This window comes from Aedes aegypti, chromosome 1 (assembly GCF_002204515.2).
Source record: "Aedes aegypti strain LVP_AGWG chromosome 1, AaegL5.0 Primary Assembly, whole genome shotgun sequence".
Lineage (NCBI taxonomy): Eukaryota > Metazoa > Arthropoda > Insecta > Diptera > Culicidae > Aedes > Aedes aegypti.
In genome coordinates, this window is record NC_035107.1 from 194,540,033 (window position 1) to 194,553,168 (window position 13,136).

At 41.5% G+C, this 13,136-nt stretch overlaps 1 protein-coding gene across 1 annotated transcript; it reads left to right on the plus strand.

Moving 5' to 3' along the window:
- Nucleotides 1-849: 849 nt before the first annotated feature.
- LOC5567797 (zinc finger protein 665) lies at nt 850-10,885 on the plus strand. Its single transcript, XM_001657649.2, has 3 exons — nt 850-1,299; nt 3,531-4,109; nt 10,111-10,885. The coding sequence occupies exons 1-3, from the start codon at nt 992-994 to the stop codon at nt 10,745-10,747; spliced, it is 1,524 nt and encodes a 507-aa protein (XP_001657699.2). The 5' UTR covers nt 850-991; the 3' UTR covers nt 10,748-10,885.
- The last annotated feature ends 2,251 nt before the right edge of the window (nt 10,886-13,136 follow it).

Here is a 13,136-nt window from a genome sequence, read left to right on the forward strand (position 1 = left end):
AACATGAAAATACTTTAAAATCTCGCATAATCTGGGATAACGCCCTAAAAGCCATTGGTAACCACGTGTGTAGCTCGTTGTTTCTGAGCAAATGAATGTATAAACATCCAAACCAATACCACTGGCAGGTAAATAATGATCGTTTCTTCACCATAGAGTTGATAAAAAACGTGTAAACCCATTCAAATCCTCAGAAACAATAAGCTACACACATGGCTACCAATGGCTTTTAGGGCGAGATCATAAGTTATGCGAGAAATGCTCAGAAACAACGAGCTACACACATGGTTACCATTGGCTTTTGGGGCGAAAACTAAATTGGGTCCTAAAATGTTTAATGAAATCTTGTTTTTATTTAATGACACAAAAGACCATGTTACTGCAATTATTTTAGCAATTTTTCCTGCTCAAGTAACGGTTACATCATATTTAAACTTTAATTTAAAAATTTGGTCCATAAATGAACCTTGACACTTTTGATTATGTTTGACGTTCGCTTAATCGACAAATACACCACAAGGCTTTTAGTTTTAACAGTGGGGTTGTTCCTATCTGACATTTCGGAAGGGACACGGAAAGCACAATACACCCAAAATTTGAGTTTAAGCCAAGGAGTCTGACAAAATCTAAAAAAATGTTTTTTGGACTAAAACAAAAAAAAACATTAAAAAATTGAGTAAACATGTGTTTTTGGCCTAAGCTTAAATGTTTGGCACTAAAATTGAGACAGTCCTTTAGGACCCTATTCCGGCGTTCGAGAAGCACACCTTTTTGATTATCCTTCACTGCTCGGGTTAGGTCACTCACGGAAGGCTCTCATTTTACGAAGCAGAGGTAACTCAATGCGATGCGTCAGCGTCATGTCGTCGATGTCATAACACAACAAAACAGATTTTTCGTGCGTGCGTTCGGGGAGACGTAAACTTTATTTGGCAAAAATTGTGGTGTACTTAAATATCTTCCACCGGACGGTAAGGCCCAGGCGGAAGCGATGGCCTATCCCATCATGGATCTGAACAAAATGTGCCGAATGTGCTCCTCGGAACACGTCCCGGTGCGGTCAATCTTCTATGACTACACTGACCTAAGGCTGCCGCAGACCATAAGCGAAGTGCTCCGGCTGGAGATTAGTCTGGCCGATGGACTGCCGACCAATATCTGTGAACCTTGCGTTGGAATCCTGACCAAAATGAAGCACCTGGTGGACCAGTTCCGGGCGAACGAGCGGGCGCTGCGGCAGAGAATCTTCGGAATAGTTTTCGGCGGCGACAGCGCGACCTATCCTGCTGCTGGGACAATGTAAGTCTTTCTATACTAGGGTGTCCCAAAATTTGACTTTTTCAGAAATCTTTAGGGCGCTACTTCCAAATGATAGTTGAAGATGTAAGGGCAGACATAAGACGTTCTTATTTTTTTGTTGTTGAATATCATACAAATTGACACTGTTTTTTTCATAAGGGCCAGTAGAGACAACCAAATCAAGTCTTCGTATCCGATTAGCACACTGAATAAGGCTGGCGTTTAAAAAATCAGCTGTCCTCACTGCAGCAAGATCTACGTTGGTCAAACAAAGCGGTCTCTCGATGCGGAACACTTAGCGGAAATAGTAAAAGCTCGGAAGACGATAGATAAGGGGGATGGCTCACGATTTCAAATCTAAGGTACCAGAACATGTCTTTACATTGAGTCATACAATTTACGACGGCGGATATCAACATTCTGCGGAATGTTTCATCGCCTTAGAAATTGGATGGGGCTGAAAGTCTGAAAATTTGCAAACAGGTACCTACGACGCTACTCAAAAAGGCCCAAGGCAACAGCAATACATGGCTTTTCAACCTAATACTTACTAATCTTTCCCACGATGTACACAACAAGTCAAAGGAATTATGGCTTTATAGCTAGTTCAAGAATATAATGTGTGAATACGATGGTCTTCAAGACGAGTCTAATACACGACACTGAAGACGGCCTTACAGTTGAGGTCGAAGTACGCCTATCGCAAAGAATAAAAACTTTTTTTACAAGGCACAATTCTGCAAACAGACGCCTGAGAAGGTAACTCAGAGAGTGTGGGGTTGCCGCACCAACGACGACCCACTAAAACCAGCTTATGCATTGTACTTATCTCCCCGGAACCACCTTACGGTCCTTCTTCGGGAGGGGCCAGAGTATATAGTACTTAACACATGTAGCAGAAATAGATCGGAAGCCAGAATGAAAGAGCGTTAGGTGACCTACCGGCTGGCCAGAGTCGCGTTCAAACGGGAGATAGTGCCGAGAAGCTGACGCAAATCCCTGGGACAACGCCTATCCAGTAGTAACAGCGCAGATTAAGAGTCCAGTAACACCAACTGAAATGTACCCCGACAAACTGAAGTTTATAGAGGACGGTATCTTTTCTATGCATGCTCGTACCGCGTGGGTGGCCACCGGTACGAGCATGCATAGAACACACCGTACGCTGACGAAGACAAAAAAATGCCGGTATCCAAGTTTCTCACACCGAGCTAATAACGATTGCGAAAGGATTGAAGCTGAACTAAGTTCCCTGTCCAGATGGTATTCCTAACGTAGCGCTAAGGGCAGCAATCTTGGCGTTCCCAGATATATTTAGAACAGCGTTACAGAAGTGTTTAACGGAAGGCTGCTTCCGCTTGGTGTTGCTACCAAAACCGGGAAAACTTCCGGGAGATTCTGCTTCATATAGACCAATATGCTTGCTGGATACTCTTGGTAAACTTCTGGAGAAGGTCGTCCTCGGCAGGGTGACGATCTACACAGAAGGCGAGAACGGATTGTCGAAAACGCAGTTCGGATTCCGTAAAAAGCCTTCGACGGTGGATGCTATTCGGACGGTTATCGCGTACGCAGAGAAAGCGTCCATGCAGAAGAGGAGAAGCAATCGATACTACACAGTGGTAATGATAGATGTTAAGAACGTGTTTATCAGTGCCAGTTGAGAGGCTATCGTCGCAGCCCTACCTATAATACGGGTTCCCGAGTATCTGTGTAATGTTCTGCAAAGCTACTTTCAGAACCGGGTACTCCATCAAGAGGGCCAACAATCAGAAAATTTCGCAAACTGCCATTGGCCTTAGTAGGGTGAGAGGCCAATGACTATCACTTGCTCAACCAAAAAGGCCTAGCCTTGGGCCACGTCACGCTAACAAAATTCATAAACAGGCCAATGTCTGCTTGAAAATCGAAAATGGGCCAAGCATTTAATCTCATAATTTTTCCACATTTTTTGGCATGTTTCAGAATAAAACCTATTATTAACATGTAGAAATTGTAAATCGTCAATCGTCAATCAACGGGCAAGATGTTATTTATATTTTGCTTTGAATACAGAGATATAGGAATTGAAATGGTGAACAATATTCACATCGAATTTTCTCTGAATCAACGATCTGAGGATTGGCCATTTTGAATTGTTACATGAGACTTATTCATCAACTAGGAGAAACGACACTTGGGTATCCCAACATTCTACTGAATGCAATTCATATATTGTATTATTCTTTCAGGAACACCGGATTGATATTCAAGGAAGTTCCGGTGAACAGCGTTAATCCTTGTATTCCTTCCCAACCGACACAACAATACGCCGCCGGATTAATTCCTCCCGTCAACCAGAATCATGCCCTGCCTGAAGTGAAAGAGGAAGAAGATTCGGACTCCAGTTCGGACGATGATACGGATTGCGATGGATCGGCACCGAACGGTCAACAGCTTGGCGATTTGAAGCCGGACTTTATGTGTTATATCTGCAAAAGCGACTCGATGGGTACGGCCAAGGGCTTGACGGATCACCTATCGGTACATTCCGGTTTGGTACCGCAAACGTGCACGGAATGCGTTACGGAACCGATTGTGCTGCGGGATGTCCGGACATTGAATTCGCACCGAAGAATGCACTCCCAACCGATCAAGTGTGAGTACTGCGATCGCCGTTACGGGGACTATCATGGACGCGATGAACACGTTCGCTTATATCACCTAGGCGAGGGCGCTCCGTGTCCCTCGCCTTGCCAGCAATGCGGTAAAATTTGCAAATCCGTGGCGGCACTGAAAAGCCATATGCGAAACCATAAACAGGACGTTAGGTAAGTCGACTAAGTGATTTACGTACCATCGTACTGTTCGCTAGAATATGTAAAAATTCAAGGATGATAGTGATTGAATGTCCAGGGCTGGCAGCATTCTTGACATCTCTGAGACATCGACTCAGGTAAGTCAGATGCAAAAATATTGCATAGTATTGGCCCCAAAATGCTGCCTTTTTTTTGTTGGGAAGGTTAAGCCACTGCGTCCATTGGATTGAACTTTTGTGGCATGACCCTTTTTACTATTCGCATCATTGAAGGAACTAAAACTCTCCACCATGAATCAAGTGAACAGCTTAAGCACTTTGACGCGTCTTTTCCCAGTCAGGCAAAATAGAGTTAATAAAACCCACAACCTTACTGGGATTTCCAGTCCAAATTTCACTTGGTGGTAAATAGCCCCCGTTTAGAAATTTGGATCTGCGCTTGTATAATGCACTACAACTGCAGAGCAGGTGTTCCGAGGTTTCGCGTTCCAGAAACGACAGATATCATTCTGAACCTGACCAATATTCTTTAAATGATATCTACTCGGACAGTGTCCAGTTAATAGGCCAGTGTACATACAAAGAACTCTCTTGTTGAGCTCTAAGAGTCTTTTCGTGATAATTTCATTTGGAACTAAAAATCTTTTAGATTGATTACACCTTGTGATGACCATCCAATTGGTCATCACCCTTTGTCGTTCCCAGCTTTTTAGTTCCATATTTAGTGCACAGTGCGATATGCCACAGAATGGCTCCGGTCCAATGAACTGTGTATTTGAACCCTGTTTAGCAAGCTCGTCTGCCTTTTCATTTCCTACAATGCCATTGTGTCCCGGAACCCAATACAAACATACAGAGTTTTCTTGGTACACCTTTCGCAATGAGAGAATGCATTCCCAGACAAGTCTTGATGAGCATTTATATGCGCCCAATGCCTTCAACGCAGCTTGACTATCAGAAAAAAATACAGATATTTGCATGTCTGTATTTTCTCTTAAGACAAATATTAGTGCATTCTAGTATGGCAAAAATCTCCGCTTGGAATACTGTTGGATAGCTTCCCATCGCCACGGAGACGTTTGTCCCAGGGCCGTAGATTCCTGCTCCAGTTTGTGTCCCAATTTTTGAGCCATCTGTGAAGAATTTTATGGAGCCTTGACGAACATTGGGATCTCCAACATCCCAATCCGTACGCGTCGTATCGCATACATTGTAAGGGATATCAGAATTGTCCACAGTTTTCATCCAGTCCTCATGCATAGTCATCACTGGCCCACAATGGATATGTTGTGAAATATTCAAGTGCCCAACAAGATCACCTGATTTGAACTTATTTAATCTATTAAGCCTTAGAAAACTCTTCTCCGCTTCTAATTGTACAAATCCGTACAACGGTAGCAGATGAAGAATAGCATCTAATGCTTTTGACGGAGTGCTTTGCATCGCTCCCGTTATAGCGATGGACACAAGACGTTGTACTTTTGATAGTTTTGCTTGTGTTCTGGCCTCTTTTGTTTTTGGTCACCACACTAGCGAAGCATATGTTACTTTTGGACGAATTATGGCCAAATAAATCCACATTATCATTTTTGCTTTCAAGCCCCATCTTCTGCCAAAAATTTTGGAGCATGCCCAAAATAAACTTAGCTTTATTAGTCACATATTCAATATGAGCATTCCAATTCAGTTTAGAATCCAAAATTACTCCTAAGTATTTGACTTGTTCACTAAAGTGCATTTGTACTCCTCCAAGCTTCAAAGCTTTTAGGATGAACTTCCTTTTCTTAGTAAAAGGGACAATTACTACTTTTGAAGGATTTATGTTAAGGCCCTCCTGAATACACCAAGAATTGGTTAAGTTTAGACCCAGTTGCACTCGTTCTGAAATGATATTGTCAAACTTTCCTCTCACAATAATGACTATATCATCTGCAAATCCTGCAACTTCGAAACCTTTTTCTTCCAAGCTTTTAAGAAGATCGTCAACTACTAAAGACCACAATAGAGGCGAGAGAACTCCTCCTTGTGGACAACCTTTTGTAGCCCTTACTGTTATAGACGAACTTCCCAGCTCGGAAGTGATTTCTATTTTTGCAAGCATATTATTGATCCAGTTAATGATATTCTTGTTGAAATTCCTTTTCTTCATTGCACGAGTCATTGAAGAATAGGAAGCGTTGTCGAAGGCTCCTTAAATGTCCAAGAATGAGCAAAGTGCTATTTCTTTCACTGAAAGAGTTTTTTCCACTCTTGTTACCAATGTATGAAGTGCCGTAACTGTTGACTTACCAGATTGATAAGCAAACTGCGAGTCAGATAATGGACACTTGAGCATGTATGTTGAATTGATGTAATCATACAACACCTTTTCCATAGTCTTTAACAAAATTGATGAGAGACTAATAGGTCTATATGACTTTGGATGCATTTTATCTCGTTTTCCTATTTTAGGAATAAAGATAACCTTCACTGCTCTCCAATCAGATGGAACATAGTTTAATCTTAAGCTCGCCTTAAACATCTCAATTAGAGGCGAAATCAGCACTGCTTCTCCGTTTTGAATCAGTGCTGGGAATATTCCGTCCACTCCTGCAGATTTGTAAGGTTGAAAAGATCTTATAGCGTGTTTCACTCTTGCATTTGTAAATATTTCGTCTGCAAGATCTGGTTCAGAGATTACTGTTCTATCAGATGACAAAGCTTCGACAGAACACCTTTCATACTGGATTGGTTCAAAGCTGTTTGAATCCACACAAGAAATTGACCCAGGAAAATGAGTTTCCATAATCAAATTTAAGGTTTCATTCGGAGTTTTCGTAGAAACTCCGTCCTCTCGTTTCAACGACCCTAGCTTGAGCGTGTGATCTTTGGCCAGCGCTTTCTGTAGTCTTGCGACTACAGGAGTAGCACTTATATTTTCACATGTTTGAATCCAAGATCTTCTCTTAGATTTTCTTATTTCCCTGTTGTATTCAGTCAAAGCTCTCCTGTCTTGAGCCCAGTCTGAAGTTTGTTTCGCTTTATTAAAAAGTTTACGAGAGAGTTTTCGTAACCTTTCAAGTTTAGTGTTCCACCAAGGCACGTCTCTACTAGAAGAAGATTGCTTCATAGGACAATTAGTATGGAACGAATGAATAATTTTCCCCTTTACTTCTTGAGAAAACGACTCTAGTTTTTGAATAGAATCAATGTTTTCATCCTTAGTAAATGAGTTGGAATTCAAGCACTGTGCATATTGTTCCCAGTTGGTTTTCCTGGGATTTCGAAAAGCAATACGCGGATAATCACCTCCGCTCCACTTAAACATAATGTGCTTATGATCGGACAGGGAAGTTTCTTCTGACACGTGCCAGTTTGAAATTTTATCATAAATTGCAGCATTACACAATGTCAAATCCAAAACCTCCTGTCTGATTGCATTAAAAGGTAGGTTTATTACCCTTATTACATATATCTATGTTACTAGAACACAGGTAGTCCAGAAGACATTCACCACGGCTATTAATATCCGTACTACCCCATACGGTATGATGTGCATTAGACTGACCCTTAAACAAAAAAGTTGTAAAACTCAACGGGGCACCCCCTAGATATGAGCCTTAGGGTAAGAAAAACGCTCTCTCAAAATTTCAACTCAATTGGTTGCTCCACCAGCTGGCGCATTCGATTTGAAGTTTGTATGGGATATTCGTCTCAAATATATTGAAAATTGGTCCTATGTCACTGTTTCGTTCCGTATACTAATTGTTCGCGTTCAAATAAGCCCAGAATGACAAATACATTAGTTGATACCCTAATGAACATAATTGCAGAAGGTTGTATCTGGATTTAATCTCATTTTCATTACTCTTTCAGTTGTTGAAAGTTAGGCTTAGATCAGCACTCCCGTACAGTCACTTATATGCATGCGACATGTGCCTCAGCTCGCCCAGCGTCATAGGTGGCTATGATGCGCTTAGTGGCTACCTCCAAGCTATGTTGAAGAAATACAAGCAGTAATGCATGATAAACTTCAGATTGTTAGAACACCAACTTTATCAATTTTGATCATGGTACAATCTTCTACAATATTCTTCGCTATTACATCAAGTAGTGTTTTTGACATTCTGGGTCCAATTGAACGCGATCATCAATTTTCCTGAACCAAACAGTAGATGATGTGCTGTTGCCCATACGTTTGAGCTGAAAATCCCATATTAACTTCAATTCAAATGCGCCAGCTCATGGAACGACCAAATGAGCTGAATTTTTCAGAAAGGCTTCCTCTAACCCCAAGAAATAATCCTGGGGGGTGCTCGTGGAATCATACAACTTTATTTTTCTCCCATACTGAGCTGGGCCAGTCTAATGTGCATTAGCATCACAGCCAATAATGAACGACTTATTGATTTTTCTGCAATGATTGACGAATGAAACGATCTCAGGAGGAGGAACCTCTAAAGCGTCACCAGGGAAATAAGCTGAGGCTATTACAACCTCTGTAATTCCTCTAGTGGTCGGTACCTCAACCATTACCGCAACAATGTCACGTTGTATAAATTCAGTTAAAGGGTAGCATTTCAAAGTGTTATTAATGAGTACAGCAGTTCTGGGTGAACTCTGATTACCATCATAAAATAAGTTACACTTATTGGTTTCAATTCCAAGTATTTTTCCTTTATTATACCATGGCTCTTGTATTAGTGCCACGTCCAATCCCTCCTTTCTGAACCTCCGACTCAAAACAGAAGATGCACCTTTTGCATGATGGAGGTTCACCTGCAGAAATTTGATGAACTTCATATTTGTGATTATTTATGTCACAGAAAATGTTTTATTGTTGTGTGTCTTAGGCAACCTTTATGATGTAATACTCTTGAAGAATTATGACCAACCATGTCACCTGTGACACAACTAATCAAGACGTTTATCATCCAGAAAAAAAAAAATAAAAATTAAAAAAAATGTCAATAAGTTAAAAAAAAAAACAATGATAATGAATAATGAGTTTAATATATTTTATAGTTTACTGTTATTAAAAAAAAAAATTATTTTACTTTTATTTTAAGCTTATAATTTTCCAACGAAACTTGCAGCACTGATTTGATACAAGTTTCACAGATGTCATATCATCCAAGTTTTGACAAAATGTTGCATGCAACTTACCATCCAAGCATATAATAGCATGCTATGCAAGAAAATTCTTGCTGTCACTATCATAATGCATGATGGCCGTGTTCTTTAATCGTTTTATATCTTTTATTTACCGTCACACCAGATTTTTGTATGAGGAAAAGTCGTTTATTTTCACTGTTTCTCACTCTTACACACGCGAAAATCTTTAAAGCGGTATCTAATGCACCTTTTGCACTGCCACTCACGATTTTTATACCGGTAATTAAACATAGAAAGTCAATTTCTATGTGAGCCGGAAAACCACTTGTGCACTTGAGAACAGTGGGCCACAAATGCTGCCTTGAAGAACACCAGCTCTTACAGGAAGTCTTTCAGACTTGGAGTTCTGATAATTAACCTGAAATGTTGACAGACAACTTTGGATTATTCTAACAATGTACATATTTTAGAAAATTAAAGATTTAAAATTTTACAATCAAGCCTGTCTAGAAGAGCTAGACCGATAGAATAGCCTTCAGATTTGTTGGAACGAAACAAATTTGTTATACGTAAATAAAAGTGGTGGTTTTAACGAGTGGTCGAATGTCCATGTCGGAATCCGAACTGTTTATTGGCAAAAATTGAATTTTCGTTGATGTGGACCATTATTCTGTTCAAAATGACCTTTTCAGAAAGTTTACCAATGGAGGAAAGCAAGCTGATTGGATAGCTGGAAGCTTCTGCAAACTGTTTTGCTGTTTTGCTTGCTGGCTTACGAGAGGTCCATCAATTTGAGTTAACCAAAACGCTTCCAGTTTAAGCATATTCTAGCGAGCAGCAACTAAAAAATTGAATTCTAACGATATGTACCAACGGTTTTAGCGAGAACCAATCCACTTATCATTCTGATTCGTTTTCAGATGCGACCAATGCGGGAAGGTTTTCCACAAGCAGCACAAACTGCAAGAACATGTAAAGTGGTTCCACGGCCAATCCGAACGACATCAGTGCAGCATATGCAATAAGGTTCTCCACACTTTGGCTAGTTACAACTCCCACCTGAAGCAGCACAATGAGGACAAAAACTACAGCTGCGATCTTTGTCCACTGAAATTCTACACTGCCGCAAACCTCAGAACGCACAAGCGCGTTCACCAGAAGAATGCCAACTACAAACCGAAAAAGGACTGGACCGGCCACTATACGGTAACGCGGGCTGCCGACGGTAGTAAAATGTACTCGTGCAATCTGTGCGGGAAGACTGCCACCGGATACATCAACACCATCATCAGTCACGTGCGGCTGCATTTCAAGGAGGTCCGCTGCGACCAGTGCGATTTGAAGTTCACGTTCGTGAACCAGCTGAAGGCCCACTACGTGGTGCACACCCGGGAACGCAACTTCAAGTGCAACTACTGCGAGAAGGATTTCATGTACGACTCGCACATGCGACACCACATCAAGCAAGCCCATCCGGCGGAACGGGAAGCCGAAAGGGCCGCTGCCGCTGCACGGAAAAAGCTAGCTCAGGCGAACAGCAGAGGTACTGTTCAATAGTTACGTAAGGTAGGTGTGAAGTTAGTGAGATTGTGAACGTAAATTTGATTAACGACGTTAATAAGGAAACAATTTCGTATAAGAGTAAAAGCAAATAACCTTAGCGCGCTATCTTAATAATTAAAAAGCACAACGGAAGCCTTACACTTTTTAATTTAGAGAAATTCCATTTTAATTCAATTCTTATTATGCTTTGGTATAGAGTCACAGTCATCACGAAGAGAACAAACAAATAATATCGACCACCAACACAATTGAAAGTAATAGTAAAGGAAACCCATTGCTGTAATCAGTTCGATCATGCGTATGCGTGTGGTCGGTACCTAGCAGTACAGGACAGCGAGAGCTGAAGAAAAGCGAATCCTCCGAAGAAAGATAAGGCAGCACGATGAAAGTGTGTAGCTGAAGCACAATATAGCATGAACCGGAACGATATACGTAGATTTTAAGCAACAGTTAATGGCGCGCTGCACAATACCGTACCAGTGCTCGCCATGTGCAATGATCGAGAGGGGAATTTGCTGACCAATAAAACGATGGTGGATGCCATGTAGAAGGAGCATTTTCAGCAGTTGCTGAACGGCGGAAATGAAAATGTAGCGAGAAGCAGGGTGAATATTGATGAAGACGGTCAAGCTGTGGACCCACCGACCATTGGATAGATTAAAAAAGCTGGCATCGAGCTTAATAGCTGTGAGGCTGTTGGGAAGGACGAGATCCCGGTCAAGCTTCTCAAGCACGAAAGTGAGCAGCTTTAACAATCAGTACACCGATCAATTCTGAAGATATGGGCGGATGAAGAAATGCAAATCGGTTGATTGAATAGCCTTATACGCCCAATCTACAAGAGAGGGCAGATATTGGATTTTCCAATTACCGAGAGATTATCCTACTGAATTAGGCGTACAAAATACTGTCATGCATCCTGTTTAGCAGATTGAAACCGTTCGAGGAGTCCTGTGTCGGCGAATACCAGGCTGGTTTTCATGAGGGCCGCTCGACAACGGACCAAATGTTTACCCTGTGAATGATCTTAGATAAATTTCGGGAGAATAACTTACGGACTCATAGTGAAATCTGTGGCAGATAATCTCTGGACATTGTTTTCTGACAAAAGTTATTACGCTGATACGTGCAACGCTGTTTGGTTCGAAATCAAGTATTTGGATTGCAGATGGGGTATCAACCCTGTTTGTAACGTTAGACGGATTGAAGCAAAGGAATGCACTTTCGAATTTACTGTTAAAAATTGCACTCGAGGGTGCTTTTGTTCGAGAACTAGCAGAGACAGGTCAGAACCAGGTTCGGGAGGGAAAATAAAACACGTCTTTACTACTAGAAGACTACACGCCAAGAGAACGAGTTTTAAAATTCCATAGCATAAGCATAACTTTTCCCCGTCATAAAACCGGCAATTGCACTAGTGAGAAGATTTATGTTTGACTCCCTCTTACCACTATATGCAAACACAAAGCACGTGGTATATCTGTCAAAACAGTGGATTGCATTTAAACAGGCTCTGTATGCGAATATAGAGTCAATATAGTGCTTATTTAATACCTGTCTGCATCAGGCTTAGAAGCATTAATGATGCAGTAATAGGGTTTCTATGCAGCGGAAGTGCTGTTATAAGGTGTGTAAGCATTTGTAGTGCTATTACAATGCATGTACGCATCTATGATGCTGATTAAGGGCCTATTATTAGTGCTTATGGTTACTTGGGCTGTTTCTACTACTGCCAAGAAAAGTTTGTCTCCTGCCTGCTCCAATAGTTAGTGATGGAAACAATTGACACAATCGCGGAGGGATGAGCGAAATCAAACTGTAGATAGCTCACCACAAAACAGAGGTCAGCTAGTCAGCAACTGCAAGGCGATTTAGCAGATGAAGGTCGTATTGAAGCACCTGGGAGTAATGATCGACGATCGGCTGAATGCGAAAATTCCGACATCAACGACAATCTATGCATGCCAAACTTAGGCAGTACGAGGCGTCTGCTAGCTAATGTCTCGTCATCGAGGTATGGAGTTCCTGCTTGGGACAATGCACTAGAAACAAAGTGGACCCGTGAAAAGCTTAACAGAGCGTTTCGGTTGATGGCAGTGCGAGTCGCGTATAAAACGCCATGGTCAGATGCTGTATGTCTTATAGTCGGTATGATCCCCATTTGCATTACTTTGGCGGAGAATATCGAGTGCTACCAACCAAGAGACGTTAGAAACGTACGGAAGATGGCCAGCGTCGGATCTATGGAATGGTGACAGCACGAGTGGGATTGCGCGGAGAAAGGAAGATGGATCCACCGGCTTATCCCAAACCTCTCGACATGCATTAATAGGATGCATGGAGAGGGGATCTTCTATCTGACACATTTCTTATCAGATCATGG